General features: G+C 37.6%; 1 protein-coding gene across 1 annotated transcript in view; it reads right to left on the bottom strand.

The window, feature by feature from the left end:
* RELN (reelin) overlaps nt 1–20666 on the bottom strand; it is a 481015-nt gene that overhangs the window by 404419 nt on the left and 55930 nt on the right. Inside the window, 1 exon segment of the mRNA XM_038562771.1 lies at nt 4220–4330. Within this exon segment, the coding sequence (XP_038418699.1) occupies nt 4220–4330 (111 nt within the window).

Raw genomic sequence — 20666 nt, 5'->3', positions numbered from 1 at the left:
ATTGAGTAAAATGCTTTTAGAGCCAGAATACTAAATATTGAGTAAAATGCATTTCAGCCTCTGGAAAAAGAATAATTTTGTATGAAAGGATATTCAAATAGCCCTTCATTGAGCGACCACAAAGAGCCTTGAAGATTTACATGATTGAGCTGGAATTCAATGCCAAAGACAAGAGGAAGCATTTTTTTTTTCTTCTGGGATGCACAAAGAGATATCCATAATTAAACATCACTCTTCCCTAGAGCTGCATGTTTTCTTATATTGACAAGCAAAATGAGGTATTTCAAATCATGCATTGCTGGCATACAGTCATCTTTTGCAAAGCTATTGTTTTAATGTATTTCTGGTTATTAGGCATTTGTCTATTTTTGGTCAGTGAGGCATGCATTTTAAAGAATTCTGGTTTTGCATAAAAGGCTGTAGTTATGTTAGTGGAATTACATTTATACAACAGTATCTTAAGAATAATTATAGCCTTATTTTGGCTAGTCACACACACATTTTATATTTAAAGGAGAGCGGCTGTAACTTTCATGTAATTAGTACAATTAAAATTAACTATAAAAGGAAAAAACTTTCAGAAGTACTTTTTTAGACTCAACTTTATGTTTTACTTTGTCTTATTTAACACAGCTAGTTAAATATATCACACACTAATCCTATGGTATGTTGGGAAAATGCCAAACAAACCAAGTTTGCTTAACATTCCATCAATCAAGTCAGAGCCTAATGACAGATTACATATTCAATAACTCTTTTGTTCTAGATCAAAGAATGCTACATTTTTTTCAGCCTGATTCCTAATAATATAACTACTAAACTACCAAAAAGCAGCAATTTTTTTTTCCAATTTACCTTCTGTAAGAGTTTCTTCTCCTTTCTTAAGTGCACCCCACTCAAATCTTCATTTCTTAAGTTGGAAAGAATACGTCAAACTTAAATCAAACACCAAAAAATTATTGTGCTTTAGTTTTCTAAAGTGACCATTTATCTAAAGACATTTTATCTGCTCTCTATTCAAAAACATCACTTACAAAAATTAAGTCTGTTTAATAATATTGAGGTGTATAACAATTTTCTTTTTAAGGTAATGTACCGCTATCATCTAAGTCCACATAAAATTATTTGGATATCACTGGAACTTACAAAAGATCTCACTTATCTACCCACCCATATAAAAATTATGTCCTATACTGGTAGGAGACCTGAGCTGTGGTTACAGAAATCAAACCACCATGAATGGACTTCATGTTTTTGAAGCCTCTTCAGACCAACAACCTAATGATACAGGGTTAATAGTGATGGGAAGACTAGGTACAATTTAAGATAATCAAAAAACATTCTCATTCAAGTGAAACTGCCTTTTTTACAGCTTTCAAAGTCACTACAGAGAATGTCTCAAAGCCCAAATGTCTCAAATAACTCCTAACAATCGGGGCACCTTGGTGGCTCAGTGGCTTGAGCCCCCCAAGTCAGGGCTCTGCATTCAGTGGGGAGTCTGCTAGAGAGTCTCTCTTTCCTCTCCCTCTGCCCCTCCCCTTGCCCGCTCGCTCTCAAAAAAAATCTTTAAAAAAAATAATAACTTCCAACAATTGCATTTTTATTTTTTTTAAGATTTTATTTATTTATTCCTAAGGGGGAGGGGGCAGAGACACAGGCAGAGGGAGAAGCAGGCTCCCTGCAGGGAGCCTGACATGGGACTTGATCCCGGGACTCCAGGACCATGCCCTGGGCCAAAGGCAGGCGCTAAACCACTGAGCCACCCAGGGATCCCCAACAATTGCATTTTTAGTTTTTGTTTGGCTTACTAGCTAAAAACAGAAGCAATATGACACTTGCATTTTATGTGTCCTTTCAAAATGTGTTTACAATGTACTTAGGATTTTTCATGATTTTTTTTTCATTTAAAGCCTCTATATTGGCAAGTGATAATTATTTCATTCAGCCGAGTCCCCTCAAATCATCTGATCTACAAATCCCAGATTAATTCTCCCAAGAACTGCTTTTTGCCCCTCAAAGGAAGTACATACAAGTCCTGTACCAGGGTGAGCAACTGCGTTAGTTATCAGGATAATTCTGGAATACCAAGTTTTACAGAGTGTTTCTCCTGTGCTTATTAGGGCTTCACATAAATAACCTCCTTTAATTCTCATGAATCTTATGAAGGAGGTGCCTTACCAATGCCCTTCACAGATGAGGAAATTAAGTTGACATCTCAGCTCAACCCTACTTCCTGAGGAAAGCTTCTCTTAACTCGATCCCATTCACTCCAGACTAGATGGAGTTTCCCTGGCATACTGTTTCCCTGTACTCAGTACTTCTGCAAGCTTGCTTCTAGCAAGGTTTGCAATTATGTATTTATATGGTCATTTAAATAATGTCGGTCTCTCCTATTTAATTAACGAAGAGTAGTTCTCTAACTTGAGTGTGTATCTAAATCACCTGGAGTGCTTCTTAGAAAGTGGTCACTGGGTCTCACCCCCAGAGTATCTCACTCACTGAGTCTAGAGACAAGCCTGGGATGCTGTAATCAGATTCCAGATGCTGCTGCCGCTGCCAAACCTGTACTAACCCAGTACAGCAATTCTCAGCCCTGGATGATCAGTTCTTTCAACCCAGCAACCCAAATGACATTAAGAACAATGGATGCCCACACCCCACTCCCAGAGGTTTTGATTTAACTGGGCTGAGGTAAAACCCAGAATGCCTTATCCCAAATATTGTATTCTTTGACTCAAAGATGGTTTATCTAAAAGTCGAATTTAACCAGATGTCCTGTAAATTTTTACTTGTGAAATCCAGGCAACCCTGCTTATGAGTCCTGTTGTAACATAACAGGCAGCATATCATATATATTGTGTAAAGATACAGGACTGTAAGTTGACCTTTCACCTCTGCAGCGCACAAAAAGGATGGGGCTAAATAAGCCAAATTTGGGGACCTAAGATTTTTTTTCTTGAGGATTAGAACTTAGAAGTAGTTATCAACACATTGTACAAGCTTACCTGAGATCTTTTAAAAATAGGGCAAATTCTCAGGGTCAAATAATTTAACGTGATGATTAAATGACTTCCAGGTTCTGTTAAGCCCTGAGGCGGTGAGTGTCCTATTGGGCCAGCAGAGTGACAATGGGACATCACCAGTACTGCTCTGACATCAATCAGTGAGTCACCTGGGCAGAGCTACTGCTAGGACTTGGCGCAGAGGAGATGCCTTTCATATATCAAAAGTAGATACAAATTATCTATTTAATAAATACCCCAGAAAAGATAAAATGCTGAACACATGGCTGCCTCTGATAACGCAATTCTATCTTTTTCATATCAGTGTAGGGAGTCTTGTGCAGTTTTCCAATTTCAGAGTAAGATCAGTGATTTCATGTCTTACATAAACGGATATATTAAATTTGCATTTTTGATGCTGAAAAGGGACTATTTAATTCCAGCTTGGCATGTTTACCGCATAATGGGTAAACTAGGGATTTCCAAATTGAGAATTCTCTGGGCTCGGTGATGATCCTGCAGCCTTCTGTCTCCCCATATAAGTAACCTGCCAGGTCTCTGATGCAAGGACAAGGACTCCATAGAAGTGTTCTAAATATTAAAACACATTCTTTTCATGAATACTTACGGATTTCAATCATTTCAACAATCATTACTATCTTCCACTTTGTACAATGCTTACTTGCCAAACTTAACATGATACTTTGCACTTAACCCAGGATCCTAAGAACTGTTTATTAAAAAAACAGTTTATTGAGGGGCACCTGCTGGCTCAGTCAGCAGAACGTGCGACTCTATCTCAGGGTCATGAGCTCAAGCCCCATGTTGGGGGTACATTTATTTTAAAAAATAATAATAAAACTTAAAAAAAAGGTTATGAACTAATTGCATGGGCATCAAACAGAATGCCAATTCCAGCAACCTAAATGTCAGAACACAGAGATTTACTTGAACCCACAAGACCCACAAGTATAATAGTAGCAGTAGATGGGGAGGGATGGAAAGACTGCCACACCAGGCTTGTGGTTGGCTGTACATTCACATGACATTTCAATTCACCTAACCTAACTTCAAACAAACAACACAAAAATCACTTCAGGTTAGTTTCTCTGAAGTCATCAATGTCTGATACTTTTAAAACGGATATTTAAAAAAAATAAGGCCTATAACTGTTTAAACACTGACTATTATTGATTTTTTATGTCAGGAAAGCTTACCAAATCCAAACGCATTGGAACCTCCAATGCTCTGTGAAGCCTGAACGCTTGTAGATGTGTATAGTCCTGTCACCAGCAAGCCATCAAAGAAGGTACTCGTTGAAATTGTCACTGAAATACAGGGAGGGAAAAAGAAAAGAAACCCCAATTAATACAGAGTACAGAGATACATTCCTAAAGAGTTCAACATTGTCAAAACAATTTTTACTCATTATTAAAAAATTATTTTTATACTATTAGTAGTTACTGTTTTCTTTATATTTGGAATTACTGAGGAGCAAAAAGAAGCTCAGAACTCCAAAATCTGTAATTGTTAGTCCTAAATTTAGTACATCAGATTTCTCTGCATTCATTTACACGTTCCCCAGCTATATGCAAAATCATCGGAAAATAATGTAGTATTGAATAGTTAGCTTCCCCACCTCCACCACCACCCCTGAAGGCAGTCAAAGGCATTGCTGGAGTTTTGGCATTGTGATTAAACACTTTTTTTTTTTTTTTTAAGTATTCCATACTGTGGGAAACAATCTTACAATCTTACATCGGCTGGAAGAAGAACAATAAGATGCACTGTATTTCTTATTGCATCTACATTTCATAGATGAATCCCCTGAAGTTTTTCAACAAAAGCAGACTAATTTGCATGAAGACGGTTAGCCTTTTTCCTTTTGAGAACAAAAAAGGAAGACCACTGCATGCTTTAAGTTTCAGAACAAAGTCTGCAAGAGGAGTCCAAATGGTTTCATAACCAGAAAATCAGGATGTTCCTGGGGAAAAAAAGGGTCAAATACAATGTATCTGTATGCCACTCAGGTTTGGCTTCTTAAAATTTTATCTTGCTCACCACCCTAAAATAATGATTATAATTTCCTCCTTGACATAACCTTTTCTCCTGCATCGGTTTTACAATATTAAGATGATGCCATTTGTAGGAAGCCGCCAGGAAAAGGTAATATTACTCTGGTAGTGCACAGTGCAAGACTATTATCATGCTTGGTGGCAGTAAGGGGAATGGCCAGAGTCACATTAACTTTGATGAGAATGTTTAAATTAAACTCCAGGAAATCCAGTGAATAGAGCTGAATGGTTTGAAATACTCATATTATAAAGCGTAAAACAAGATTCATAGATCAATAGAATGGCCTGACATCTTGCTACCCTCACAGTGGCATTGGATATTGGAGTAAATCACCTTCACATCCTTTAATGATAGCTAATATTTTGACTGCCAGCATGTAAAACACTCTGCTGGGCACTGAGCTAAGTAGTTACTATGTATTATTTCATTATCAAAACATTTCTATAAAAGGGGTACTGTTACTGTTCCTGAGATACAAATGAGGAATTTGTGGCACAGAGCAATTCAGAACCTTGCTCAGGACCATATGACATCATCTAAACATGTTTGATGCTGATTACCTGGCCATCTCTCATGTTCTCTCCACCTGCACACTGCCCCCTCCCCCATGCCCCACATCTTACAGAAGCCAAGTGACATGGGCAAACCCTTGTTTAATTACCTATTTCCCAGGTTATTCACATGCACGAGGAGTATTTGAAGAAAAGGAAAGTAAAAGCTGCAGGACTCAGTGTCACTGGTATTAGAGAGGAAGGGGACTAAGGTTGGCCAGGACACGGTGGATGCAGCACCAGGCTGGGGAAGGGACAAGATCTGGGAATCAGGTACTCATCTGCTACTATCCGTTCTTGAGCAAAACCATTTCATCTCTTAGAGTCTCAGTTTCCCCATTTATGGAATTACACCCTACTCATCAGCCCCCTGTCTTGTCTACCCCAGATTCCCCCAGTTGATTTTACCACTGCCTCCACCCATCGGTTCGATGAGTCATCTTGGCCGAGGTAAAAAGTGGCTAAACAGCTTCTACGTCCCCATCCAGTGGGGTTTAGAATTAAGTTGTTTTCTGTTAAATTCGCTATACTAGCCACTGGACTGTAATGCAGTGTCTCAGGCTGCCCTTCCAGCAAACCAGACCCAGTCCGCAGTGTTTCACTGTGAAGCTCTGCCTTGCTTTCCTTCTGGAGAACTGGAGTCCTGTACAGAACTCCTGACGTTGGCTGAAGACATAGCCGATCACTGGGCTGCCCACATCTGAGTCCTGCTGCCTGCCTGATTGTCCATCTAGCTTCCTCATCCACTACACTTCACTTCCAACCACAGTCTACATCAGGTCTCCACTGTGACCTCAGCAGGCTAAGGATAAGTGGCATCTGAGCTTGTTATTAATTTGCCCTCTCTTCCAAAAGATATTCTGCTGAGTGTTAATTTAAAACAGAGGCTAAACACTCTTGGAGAAAGGGCTAAAAAAGAGGAGGACCATATGTGACAGCTCTTGGCCATTCCTCCACTGCTGTCAGCTAGTCAGCTCTGGTCTCAAACAGCTCTGCATCTCCCAGCAAAACAAAAGCTCTGCTGGGTCTACCATGACAACTGATAAATTCCACTTGATAGCTTATACATATCTAGTGATATTTCAATATCTGGGACATGCACACTTAGAAAGCTGCCTGCATGGCCTGGGAATCACTGGGTATTGAGCACAACTAACATCTGCTGTACCTTTCAGATGTCCACTGAGGCTATTAATCCCTTGCTAGGCCTGCCCTCATCTGCCACAAGTGCCTCTCTAGACCCAGAGGATGACGCAAATTTTGATCTTAATGCCTCCACATACCACAATGCCTGCTTCAGAGCAATTCTTTTCTTTACATAGATTCTTGGGTGCTGAAACAGCGAGGTCTAGTGAAAACATCCAAAAAAATAAGAGGATTGGAACTTATTACCAACAATAATGTGCAGTGTCAGATTGAGCAAGCGTTTTGCCTGCTTGGTTCTATTCCTAGTAGTAGTGAGATGAATACTGATTATTTGGTAACCTTGTGGCTAGGTGGACAAATCACTTCTAAATACTGAGTATCTTAGAAAACAAAATTGAATTACTGAGAAAAAAATTTATTCTTAGAGTCTCTTGGCTTTAAAATGCTATACATAAACTGACTACTCCCAAATTTCAGTTTCCTGTCCAGATCTCTATACGTCTTTATATATTCCCCAGATATATATCAAGATGCTGCTCAACATCCCATCCCCACTTGGATGTTCAAGAGACATCTCAGCCTTAATATAACCAAAACTGAATGCCCACCTCATCCTTCAAACCTGATTCTCCTACAGCCTTCACCAAATCAGTTGTTGGCAGCTCCATCTTTCCTGCTGAGTCAACTTTGGAGTCCCCTTCTCCCATACTTGGCATTGAGCCCATCAGTAAATCCTGTCGGCTCTGCCTTCAGAACATATCCAGAATCTGACCACTTACTACCCTATTCTAAGCTGCCATCATCTCTTACATGGTTTACTGCATTAGACCTCAGTCTGGTCTTCCTGGTTGTACCTCCTCTCTCTAGAGTCTATTCTCAGTGTAAGAGTCAGAGGAATTCTTTAGAATATGCATTGGATCATGTCATTCCTCTGCTTACAACTTCCCTGCTAGGTTAATGTCAAAGTCTTCCCAGTGGCCTACAAAGTCCTATGTGACCTGCTTCCATTTCCTCTCTGTCCTCATCTCCTTCAGCTCTCCCCCTGGCTCACCCCACTCCAGGCACACTAGCCTCCTTGTTGCCCAGTCTTTGCACCAACACATTCTTCTGCCTTGGACTCTCCTCCTTCAGATTATCAGGTAATTACGACCTTCCAGCATATTATACTCATACATTCACTCACAATGGTTTTTTATTATGTTTATTGTCAATTCTCATTCTGTAGAATGTGAACTCCATCAAGGCAAATATCTTAAGTGTTTTGTTCAGTAGTACATGTCAAGCATTTGGAATAACTCCTGACATTTACTGGGTGTTTAATAAATATTTATTGGAATATTTATTAATTAATAACTCATTCATACAAAAATAGCACAAGGTTGTCTTATCTTCAACTTGTTTCCAGAGGAAAAGTATGTCGTGAATCCTTGACTTTATATGTCAAATGAATCCCACTTGGAAAAGCCACATGGAAAAAAAAAGACAGAAAAGTCGGCTATTCATATATTTAAAATGTTTTCAGAGTGTAAAATGATAAGTGCAGAGGCCAAGAGATCAATCGAAGACATTTGTAAAAACAAAAAAAGGCAGATCACCTTACATTCATCATACATCCTTACAGGCTATATGTTTACACAAATTACCTAAAGGAAGAGTTCCCTATTAGAAACTAATTGAATATAATCTATTTGCTAGAGTTGGGAGTTTAAAATTATTTTCCAGGGGGAAAAGAAATGATATTTAGCATTTGAAAAACTGCTGTCTTGACAAGCATTCCTTCTCCTTCTTTAAACAGATGTAATGCATAATCCATATGTGAACTGGTAATCAGTTCTTTTTTCTTAAGAAAGAGGAAATGTTGCCCAGACTCTTATTGGCTATGAGACATAGCTTTCCAATCACCATGTTCCCTTTTACTCCAGAAGACGACGGGTCCAATTTCTGCATTTGAAAAAACATCTGACACAGTTTGGATGCCCTGATAGCTTGCAGGAAACTTCAGAATGACTGCATCCTGCATGTTTCTACTGACGAGAGCACCAGCAGTGAACACATGAACAATCTGAGCAAGAGGCCGATTGTTCTACACCAAGGCACTCCAACTTTGAAACTATGTCAGGAATACACATCTCTTTGTCCTTCATTTTCCCTTTCATCAAATGCTTCCACTTGTCTCTACCTGCAGCCTCTGAGGAGTCTGTTTAGGGTTTCCTAGACCAACAAACAAAAACCCTACAGAAACAAGTAATTGAGGCACGGAGGCTGCTCTGGCTCGCTGTCCCTTACTGGGTGATTCTGCATCATCAGTCACTGCCAGTTCGATTTTTCACACCTAATAATTACATTATCCTCTGATATTTTTCCTGGTTGCTTTCTATCAAGTTTCATCTGACCCCCAGTGTGCACTAGCCTGTATCCTTCCTATGTGTCCTGACTTGACTTTCGTTCCTCTAATTCCCGTGGGACTCACCCTTCAAGCACTATCTGACCTTCTCCAATCCTAGCTCATCAGTTACATCCACAAACTGCTGCCATCCAGGCAACTGAAATAATCTTCTTGAAAGCAGAAGAGTGATCTATGATGAATTTTTTTTTAAGTTTACCATATACACAGTACAAACGAGGCTCATGAGAGAAAAAAAATTGAAGCTCGTATTGCTGAATGTAAAATTATGCTAATATATACATGAACTAGAAGGAAAATTTACAACTTTCATATTTTTTAAGTTGCTGGTTCAAAATGTTATAGCCCCACAACATAATTTAAAGTTTTTGTAAAGCTAATGTCATTTGCAAATGTTTTCCTCTAAAAATATTTTATGAAACTACCTTTGCCTAAGTAGAAGTTTCAGTTAAGATATAAATTTGGACAGGGGAAAATTTTTTAGATCTGAACTACCTTTAAGATGAACAACTATTAGGTCTACCTGTATCTAATTGATACCAAACTAGCCCAGTTAATAGGCAAACCCTTCTTTCTCTTTCCAAGATTATGAGCCATGTGCTGTAATTAATAGTAACAAGATGGAAAACAAATAATATTTAGCAAGTATCAATTCACTTTAAAAGAAATTTATTATATAATATGAATAATTGCTGAATCTAGGTGCTAGTCTTTAAAATTTTGTTGTGCTCGTCTTTCAAATTTTGTTTCAGGGCAAACTAGGAGTGACGGAAGGGGAGGTGGGGGGGGGTGAGTGTGACTGGGTGACAGGCACTGAGGGGGGCACTTGATGGGATGAGCACTGGGTGTTATTCTATATGTTGGCAAATTGAACACCAATAAAAAATAAATTTATATAAAAAAATTTGTTTCAGGGATGCCTGGGTGGCTCAGTCAGTTAAGCATCTGCCTTCAGCTCAAGTCATGACTGCAGGGTCCTGGGACTGAGCTCCACATTGGACTCCCTGTCCAGTGGGGAGTTTGCTTCTCCCTCTCTCTGCTCGTGCTTTCTCTGTTTCTCTCAAAATAAATAAATATCTTTAAAAATTTTTGTTTCAGAAAAAAATCCTATTTTAAAAGGAAAAGGAAGTTTATTATATTTACACATACTACAAATGCACTTAAGATGGGCAAATGTAACCCAAACAGTAAAATGCAGGAGAAAGTACATAATATATTCAGACTTTAAGAACTAAGCAATATATATGGAAATATATGTATATTGCTATATATATGTGTACAGATATAGATATACATTAAACCTTCTATGAGCCAGGAACTATATTAGAACTATAAATTGGATTTCATTAGCTAGAAAAGCAAAAAAAAAAAAAAAAGATATTTAGAACTAGTTCCCCTATTAGCAAATGCTCATAAATTCTATCTGATATCCTATCAATTCCAGTTATTTTATAAAAATTGGAATATATCACCATCATAAGATAGCACCCACCAGTGATCCATTTTGGATACCAAAGGTTTATATCAAATCATCAAATGTTTTAATGATTTTAAATAGGTAAGCAGGGATCCCTGGGTGGCGCAGCGGTTTAGCGCCTGCCTTTGGCCCAGGGCGCGATCCTGGAGACCCGGGATCGAATCCCACGTCGGGCTCCTGGTGCATGGAGCCTGCTTCTCCCTCTGCCTGTGTCTCTGCCTCTCTCTCTCTCTCTCTCTCTCTGTGACTACCATAAATAAAAAAAAAATTAAAAAAAAAATTAAATAGGTAAGCACCTACTTAGACACAGCAATCTGCCCTATTACCTACTTCTTTTATGGTTTCACAAATGTTTATCATAAATTTATAAAACCCTTCCCCAAAAGACTATTTTCTTAGAGTCAATTTTTATATATTTTATATTTTTGCGTTAAAATGCTGTACAAAGAACTAGCTACTTTAATCATAAAGGAATAAAAGCAATATCAACATTATGGATTGCAAGTAGAATTTTGGACTTACCAGTAGATTTTAGAGGAAAAATAAAGCATATATATGATTACCAATAAACAGAAAGCAAATGTGTCTTTTTCAGATCACATCATTTCTTTGTTCAACAAATATCTTTAGCTTCCTATCGCCTATAGATTAGAATCCTGTCTTCAGTGTGGTTTCAAAGACCTACAGGTTTGATCATAACCATTCTCCAGTCAAATTTCCCTCTTTCAGCAAAAAATACCCTTTGACCCAGTTAAACTAGAACCTATTCATTACTTCCCTGTCTCCTTGTCTTTCTATACAGGGAGTCCTCACCTAGAATGACTTTCCCTGTTTCCTCTGGTTAAAATCCTCCCCATTCTTCAGGCACAGACCCAAATGCCATCTCTCTCACAAAGTCTCTTCTGATCTCCTGGGAAGGCCACCTCTCCCCGCTCAGTGACCCCACTGCTCTCATAAACTGTGGAACACTTGATGGTTCTCCACCTTCCACAGAACTTGGCTTGGAGGAGGAGCTTAATCAACATTTATTGAATTCAACTCTACAGAAACACTGGTTACAACATAAAATAACATTAAAATAAAATGAAATATAACTGAGAATGTAGTATAGCTGATGAAACTAAAATTGTGATATCTAGCATATCATATTACAGAGAAAAAAGAACCAGCATTACTCATAGAGGTCTATGAAAATGAAGGTTTCTCCTGAAAGGACACAAAACCTGAAAATCTGTACAGTATTTTAACATGGTACTCAAAAACCAGAAATGTCTGAGAACATTTTGATGGAATTTTACATTTAACCATAATAGTGTTTCTTTTGCACATGTGTACTTTATGTGTGAATATATACACACAACACATATTTTATGTACATACCAAATTAATCTTCCAATGATTTTGTCACTAAGACACCTTATGCCTTATCCTCACTCTGAAGTTAGTCGGCCATTTCCTCAAATAAGAAATAAGAAGGGATCAAAAGGCTGAGGAGGTTGTGCATATCGCTCCCACATCTGTGTTAAATTGGCAATGAGCTCAGCTCCAGGAGTCTATGAATATGGATTGCTGGGCTGTGACAGCAGAATGAAAACATGATGTAGCGACACAATTCAATTCTTATCAGTGGCTCAGAGAGTACCTCTGTCTTGAAATGACTAATTACAGAGTCAGTTATTATCTATTAGAGCTTCTATTAACTGTTCCCAACAAGACCCTAATACCATCCTTGCAGAAAATCACTGTAAGATGAAAGTCTGGAAGAAAATAAATTTCAACATTTAATGCTGTTGCATTTCATCCTAAAGCCTCTAGCCTACAAACGCTCTATGGGCCATTAAATTTTGATCATTTCAAGCATATTCCATTACTATTTTATATAAAAGGCCTTTAATATCTGCAGAAAAGAAACATATTATATAATATACGAAATGATGTTACCATCTTTTTCAAGAGGACAAACATCAAAAGAGAGCAAATAGCAAAAATGTTGAGATTAAGTATTAGTGATAGTGCAATGATTGCAGAGTTTCTTATTTTTATATATTTTGAAAAATACCAGCAGAACTAATATTGTCAATATTAAAAAATGGTGCCACATTTTTGCCTTATGAACAGAAACTTGTTTGCCTTTTGAATGCAGAACAGATTAAATGGCCTGAGGAACAAACATATTACTCTAAAAATGAAATAAACTGAGTTTATTTGCTGCAGAATTTCATCAACATAGAGTGTTCAACTACTGGTTCTTCTTTAGTTAAAGTGCCCCTAGCTCTGGGTACCAAATAGAGACCATCTAAAAATACATTATAATTTAATTCAAAACCTCTATAAGCATGATCCCTGAACTACTTCTCATTACATACATTAAGTCCATTACAACATGATTTTACATAGCTTTCAAATATTAAGCCAGGCATTTCAATAATAACATCCCCAAACCAACAATAGCTGAGAAAAAAAATTATCCCAGTAAATACTTAAAAGAAATGACTGGAGGCCAAGATCTCCAAGGGAGGACATGAATGCACAGCAGTAAACTGAATACGAAGATCTTAAAAAATCAGACCAGAAACAAATGGACTCTAGTCAGCCTTTTGTGAAGGGTAAGAAGAGGTCACACGTGTCCTACCTATTTATTCCAACAACTACCCAAAGCACAGTGCCTTGTGGCATGTGAAAGGTGGCTCTAAGAAATGGAAGCTGTGCTCCTCAAGCTAGATGGGCTAGGATTAAATACACCACGCTCCATCTCCTGGAGATCTTGAGAGAATGGCAAGGGCTTGACCTCCTCTTGGAAGGCAGTGGCATTACTGTACCCTCAAGCCCCAGGTACATGGGCCCAGTTTCCCAGGAGCATGTCCCAGCAGCCTGCTCTGTAGAATGCATTTAACCTGACGTTTGCTGCACTAGTCATTATTACTGCCCTTTACTATTGGTATTATTACTCCTCTTTTTCATTTTATATGGATTTGTACTGTTCCTTGGGAGACAAAGGAAGCAGAAAGAATGGCCTCCAGGGAGGACTAAATGTGGTGTAATGGAGGACAAGGCTGATGATCAAAATAATAAGGTCAACGAGCCCTGGATCAGCCCACCTCGGAAAGCAGGGAGAGAATGCCCTAGCACTCACTCCCACCTCCCATCTACACCTGAAGGGAGAGGAAAATTGTGACCAGTACAGGAGACTGATTGTATGCAAAATTTAATGATGGACTAAAGCATTCTCTAGAGTTTGTAAAAATGCTCTTTGCTGGCTGGAAGAGGGATCCAGCAGCTCCGTGGAAGCCTATTCCAACATGTTTATTATGGATTTAGAGATTCAGATGAACCACGCATAGTCTCCAAGTCTTCTCTTCTAGCAGCACCAGTAATAAAAGGAGAGCCACTGGGATTTTTTCCCTCCTTTTAAAATCATCTTGGGAGATGAAATGGGTGCAGTCAAATGTGTTTGTGAATTTATCATTTTAAAGATTTTTTTTTTTAAATTTATTTATTCATGACAGTCACAGAGAGAGAGAGAGGCAGAGACACAGGCAGAGGGAGAAGCAGGCTCCATGCACCGGGAGCCCGATGTGGGATTCGATCCCGGGTCTCCAGGATCGCGCCCTGGGCCAAAGGCAGGCGCCAAACCGCTGCGCCACCCAGGGATCCCTGAATTTATCATTTTAAAATTAAGCCCTCTGGAAGTAAGTTTAAATGACAGCCTTTGGTGAATGTAAAGTAAATCTGTTTCTCCAACCCTCCACATTGCCCTTCTGTTTACTCTCAGGGCTATCTGTCTGTCTCTCTCTTGCACATGCACACATGCACTCACACATGCACACACACAGCATTTCTGAATGCACTAACCTTTGGGATAAAATCTCACATACCTTATTCAGGTGAAATTCTGACCTGAGAGTTGGAGATGTATGTCAGAATAAGCAACTCAGATGAGACTTGGAACGTTTCTGAAACCTTAAGATTGTCCAATCTATGCCTAAACACAGATTCTTTAACTAGTCATCTTAAAATAAAGAAGAAAAACATAACTCTACAATGCTCCACTCTACTAATACCAATTGCAGTTACAGTAATGATGTTTTTATCATCCACCTTTGACTTTCATAAGGTAACTCTGAATTTTAAAAAAATTCCTACAAATAATGATAAAATTATTTAGTTCCTAGAACCAAAAATATTTATTCTCCTCTATAATTTACACTTTATTGTAATTTAGAGAACTGCAGTCAAGAATTACTGGTATTTGTGACTTATCTCTGGCCTTATTTTTCATATGTTACTTTCATATGAGGCTGGATGATACTCAAACATGAAAATTTCATATTGTTGGCCTTGCACTTGATAAATTATTAAGTGATGTGAATGAATGTGGTGTTCAGGTTTTCAGCAATTTTTATCCTTTTGTTCTTTCCTTTTTAAAGAAAAGACTACCTTGTCTATAACTTCACAACTTTTTACAATTTAAGCCAAGACTAGCCTTAAAATAAAGCATTTTAGGAATTTAATACCCCTAGCCTTCTCAAAGGAGTCCTAAGAATTTTTTTCTTTGACACAAGGATTTTTTTTGACACAAGGATGTTAATTAAGCTTTTCTAGAATGAGAAAAATACACCTAGTTCTCATAACCATATATGTAAATATGTTACATATAAATATATAAATACATTACAATAAAATGCACAGCTACCTAAAGAAAAAAATACTTGTGTAATTTTTTCAATATAATTGGATGTTCAAAGATTTTACACAATCAAAAGGGCCTGTAATAGTTTTGTTTTCATTATACTTTCTTGGATTTTTTTTTCTTTTTAATATGAATTGCCTCCCAATTCCTACAAAATGTGGTTTGACTGGGGGTAACTAAAGAAAATGTGAACTCATGTTAGCAAACCTCAAGATGACTCCTAGTAGTGTCCCAAGCTGTTCAACCATAAATATATGCTTTGTAGTTCTGTTTGATTTAAAAATATATTACTATTTTCAAAATACTTTCATATTTGCAACAACTGTATACTTGTTCAATAACATGCCCAAGGATGACACTCATGTGCATGTCATATATTTCTACATGTTATGTGACAGAGACATATAGTATACGTATTACATATATTATATATCTGTTATGTTTGTAAACTAAGTCAACATTATTAATAATTGTTAGAAATCCTGATAGACACAGTTATACTGAATATAACTATAGAAATAATATTTTTTCAAAAAAGGGTTTTTCCATAGTATTCTCATTTGGCATCTCTGTTCATTTAAATATACTTAACTAATTATAAGCAACTGTGCTAAAATCAAAGAATTCATTTAAATACATACTGAGTAAATTATACATATGGCATACATATGATTAAACTATAAAATTCTATAATTAACTTATATAGGACAAATAGAAAATTCTCATTTACTTTATGGTCAGAACTAATGTGTGTGTGGGTGTGTATCTTGCTCGACTCATTCACTGAGCAGATAGTAAGTTCTACTACTACTTGATACTGGTGACATAATGTGAACCATCTACATGTTTACAAAAATAACATTTGAATAATTGTTCCTGTTCCTTTTCAGAAGAATCTGTGTTCCATATTTCAAAATTCAATTCATAAAATCCAAAATTGCTAACACTAAAATTCACAAAATAATGTTTAATGAATGATGTGATGGAAATTTTCAGGGACAGACACAGCTAATTGCTCCTTTAATAAGCTACAACTAAATGCTCTTCCAAAATCTTTAGATAAGAATAATCACTAAATAAGAATAGAACTTAAATGACATTTACATTGATAGATGGCATCTGATAGTTGATAAATTACTAAAAAGGAATAAATGCACTGCTAATTTTTATAACATCAAATTGTAATTACACATTTCTCCTATTTGTAAAATGGAAAATTTACACTTTATATTTTACAACATGGCATTTAGTATGATGAGTCTTAAAATCCTTCTTAAAATATCTTGCAGTTTAATATAAATTCGCATTTTCAATATAACTATAAGACAATTTTTCCAAGGACACAGATAAAGAAAAACTGCAGGTAAGAATATTTATCAGGAAATGTCTTAAGACTTGGAATTATAGGAAAAAAACTGATTAGGTAAAAAAAAAAATTTTAAATGAAAGTAGTTTGCAAAGGACTAAACATGTTTTGTACCTGTGCTATTCCTTATTTTCTTGTACAGGATTTCTAAGTAAATTTTAATCTAGCCTTAGTATATTGTCGGTTTTGATTTGTTCGTTTTTTAGAAAATTAATCTAAATTCTTAAGTTGAAGACTTTCCATAGACAACGAGAGTTGGATGAAAGGTAAACTTGCATACAGATACATTTTTATAAACATACATTTTGTTTGCAAGTATTTGTATATGCCTATTTAAGAATTTCAAATAGAATTTAAAAATATCAGTTATGATATCTATTCAACACATATGGACTCATAATCTACAAGTGCTAGCCCTGACAAATAAAATTATTACTTAAAATCAAATAATGAGTATTTGGTAGGACTATTAGCCAAACTAATTTCTCCCACAGATTATTTTACTTTTTCAACTAGAATTTTCAATCACCTAAAAAGATTATTAAAATTCAGATCCCTGGGTCTCCCCCTCTCCCTTTCACTCCCTTGGGGATTCTGATCCTGTAGATCAGATTGGGATAAAGATCAGGAACATCATGTTTAACAGCATTCATCTTGGATAAATTTTGTGTAGGTGGTCCTGGGATAGACCAATTACAGTCACATGAAATGCTCCGATACCTCATGGAAAATAGAATTTCCAGTGAAGGCTATTCATGGGACTAAAAATTATAATTGAATTAAGTTGAAACTACATTAGGAATTCCACTACAAAAAAAAAAGAAAAAAAGGAATTCCACTACACTAAAAAGCTACTTTGCCTTTTATTATACTGCAGTTTCCTCCTAGTGCAAATGATGTTTAACAAGATGAGGATATAATGGGACACCTGTTCTTAGGAGACCTCATGCGTGCCAGCAAATTTTCTGTCACTGATGAGGACAGAAACAAATCCAGAATGAGGATGAGCAGCCAAGGTTGCAATGGATTTGGGGAGCACACTGAAAGACCAATGTCAGAGCCTGTATTGACGTTTTTGGCAAAGACCACTATAGGTCCTGACTGTGAATTAATGATAAAGAAAAGAAGCTAACTAGTTCCTTAACTTACAGATATGTCTTTACACAAGATGTACCCAAAGTTACACAGGTTATGAACTCAATACCAAAAAACAAAACAAAACAAAAAAAGAAGTGGAGGTAAGGAGCTAAGATAAATTAGCATAGCATACCTTGCAGAGAGCCCTTTCTGGATGCTCTAGAACACCTCTTTTCTGATTGCTAGTAGAGGTCATTAGAATTTCTAGAATTTACTAACAAAGCAATGTAAAGCTAAATGGGCTGTGGTTGCTGGAATTTTTATCATCAGAAGTACTTGTATCACTTCTGCTATCTCTGAAACAGAAAAGGTGGCTCAGTAACAATGTGGTACATTTTTTCATCTCAGGGCTGGAGTGTCTAGGATCTCACTACTTTTCATCTACTTAGAGCTTCACCTCTCCTCTCATGTACTTGTGTTCTACATTTTTCATTTGGAATAAGCTTCTTGGTTGAGAAGGTGAAAACGAGATTTGGATGGTGAGACTTTTCTACCTTCCTTCCGACAACATACACCTGTTTTCCATTATACATGATATTTATGTTCTATAAAGCCACCAGGGGGATGCCTGGGTGGTTCAGTAATTAAGCGTCTGCCTTCAGCTCAGGGCATGATCCTGGAATCCCAGGATCAAGTCCCACATGAGGCTCCCTGCATGGGGCCTGCTTCTCCCTCTGCCTGCATCTCTGCCTCTCTTTCTCTCTGTATCTCTCATGAATAAATAAACAAAATCTCAACAAAACAAAAAAAAAAAAGCCACCAGGAACACTAAGTCAGTAATACTGAACCACTGCTCTTGGGGGACATACAGGACTAGGTTCCTTTCAGCCTCTGGTCACATTTTCATCAACTCATCATTACCTCACCTTGTTTCTGTTTAAAGACAACCTTATTTGATGTATATTATTGATTTGTTAACATTTAGATTAAGGCCAGCAGCATGCCTTAATACCTCATGCCTGAACAAAGTTTATCTAACACATGTATTTTCTCTAAAATGCACATCACAGCTTTCAACACCCCAGCACTACCACTTGGGGACCACTGTAAACAGCAAAATCATCAAACACAGCATAATGTATAAACTTGTCCAATCACTGTGTTGTATACCTTGAAACTAATATAGCGTTGTGTGTCAATTATACTAAAAAAAATAAAGTGCATAGCAAAATTATCAATAAAAAGCTCAAAAATGGAATGCAAAAGGTGCGCCACTAAATAGATGGTGACAAGGACACTTGTTTACAGCCTGAGTGCTGAAACAAGATAACAGAGCATTCAATCTTAGCCAGGAAAACGCACACATGACCACTCAAATGTTTCGCCTCTCTCTGAATGTCTGCAAGTGATTGCAAAAGCACCACAGTTATTGATTTGAGGGGTTACAAATAAATTTCAGTAAGTGGTGGGGCACAAATACGGAACCTGTGAAAAATGAGGATAGCATCATCTGTGCCAAACCAAAGGCCCCGCTCATTGCTTACTTCATGCCAAAGGTATTCATTTTCTAGGGCTGCCATAATAAGTACCACTGGGTGGGTTAAGCAACAGAAATTTATGTCCTCATAGTTCTGGAGGCTGGAAGTCCAAGATCAAGTTGTTGGCAGGTTTGGTTTCTTCTGAACTCTGCTAGTTGGCTGGTAGATGGGCTCCTTCCTCACTATGTCCCCTCTGTGTACAGACATGTATGTCTGTGTCCAAATTTCCTCTTTGTATAATGACATCGGGCATGCTGTATTAGGGCCCACACAAAAGATCTCATTTTAAGTTACTTAACTCTTTAAAGGCCTTATGTCCAAATTCAGTCTCATTCTGATGTCCTGGGAGTCAGGTCTTCAACATATTGACTGTGAGGGGTACACAATTCAGCCCCATAGCACCAGTGATGCCTTCTAGCACACATAACTTCTCTCCGACTTCAGTGCATTGCTGGCTTGGACTTTCCAAAAACATTCTTTGTGTTATGCTTCTTCATTGTGTGTGTCTCTCTTTTTTGCCTTTTTTCAATGGTCTTTGAAATCCAAGCTGATAATGGCTGTCTTTGCTTTATTCCTCATTATAATGAGTTACAATTTATAATTAGAATTGACAGGCTCTGAGGCCGCTGTCCCTCTTAGGTCTTATAAAATTCCCTTTGGAGCCTCTGCCCAGAGGATCAGACATGTTATACAGTTTCTCTGTGTCTTGAGTACTTATTATATTAGGAGGCATACCAAGAATTTCCTACAGTTCTCTCCAGGCCTTCACAACCCACGTGTCTGGGCTTACATAGGGTTCCATGCTCCCGTAATTCCAAGAATGTGAATACACAGAAACAGCTTCAGGCCTTTGTTCTCATTATTCTCTTCACCAGAATTCCTTTCCTCTCTATTTTTCCCTGTTGAAATCCCTCCAATTCTTCTAAGTCTCCCCTAAATGTTACCTCCTTCAGGCTGCTCTCTATAATTCTGATCACCAATTCCACAGTTTGGGGCATTTTCCCATGCCACCAAGCAATTCTCTGACACCACACCAACCAGGTGTCCTGCAATTCAACTCAACTGTGACATTATCCATCCAGAGATAGGATCAGATCCCTACATGTTAAAGGCTCAGTCCCACAAGACTGCTCCCCACTTCAGATGCCTATCCCAAATCCAAGTTGTTGCCTGTGCTTCTGGCCAAAGTACATATCCAAGCCCTACATATCCAACGTTCTCACAAATCTCTTCTTTGACTTCAATTTATTTGCTGAAAGTGGCTCACAGAGCTCATTTTACTTACTAGGCTATAGGTTTATTACAGAGGATACTAAAGGATACAAATCAAGAGTCAGAT

Source organism: Canis lupus, chromosome 18 (genome assembly GCF_011100685.1).
Source record: "Canis lupus familiaris isolate Mischka breed German Shepherd chromosome 18, alternate assembly UU_Cfam_GSD_1.0, whole genome shotgun sequence".
NCBI classification, from domain to species: domain Eukaryota; kingdom Metazoa; phylum Chordata; class Mammalia; order Carnivora; family Canidae; genus Canis; species Canis lupus.
This window is presented reverse-complemented; position numbering and strand designations above follow the sequence as displayed.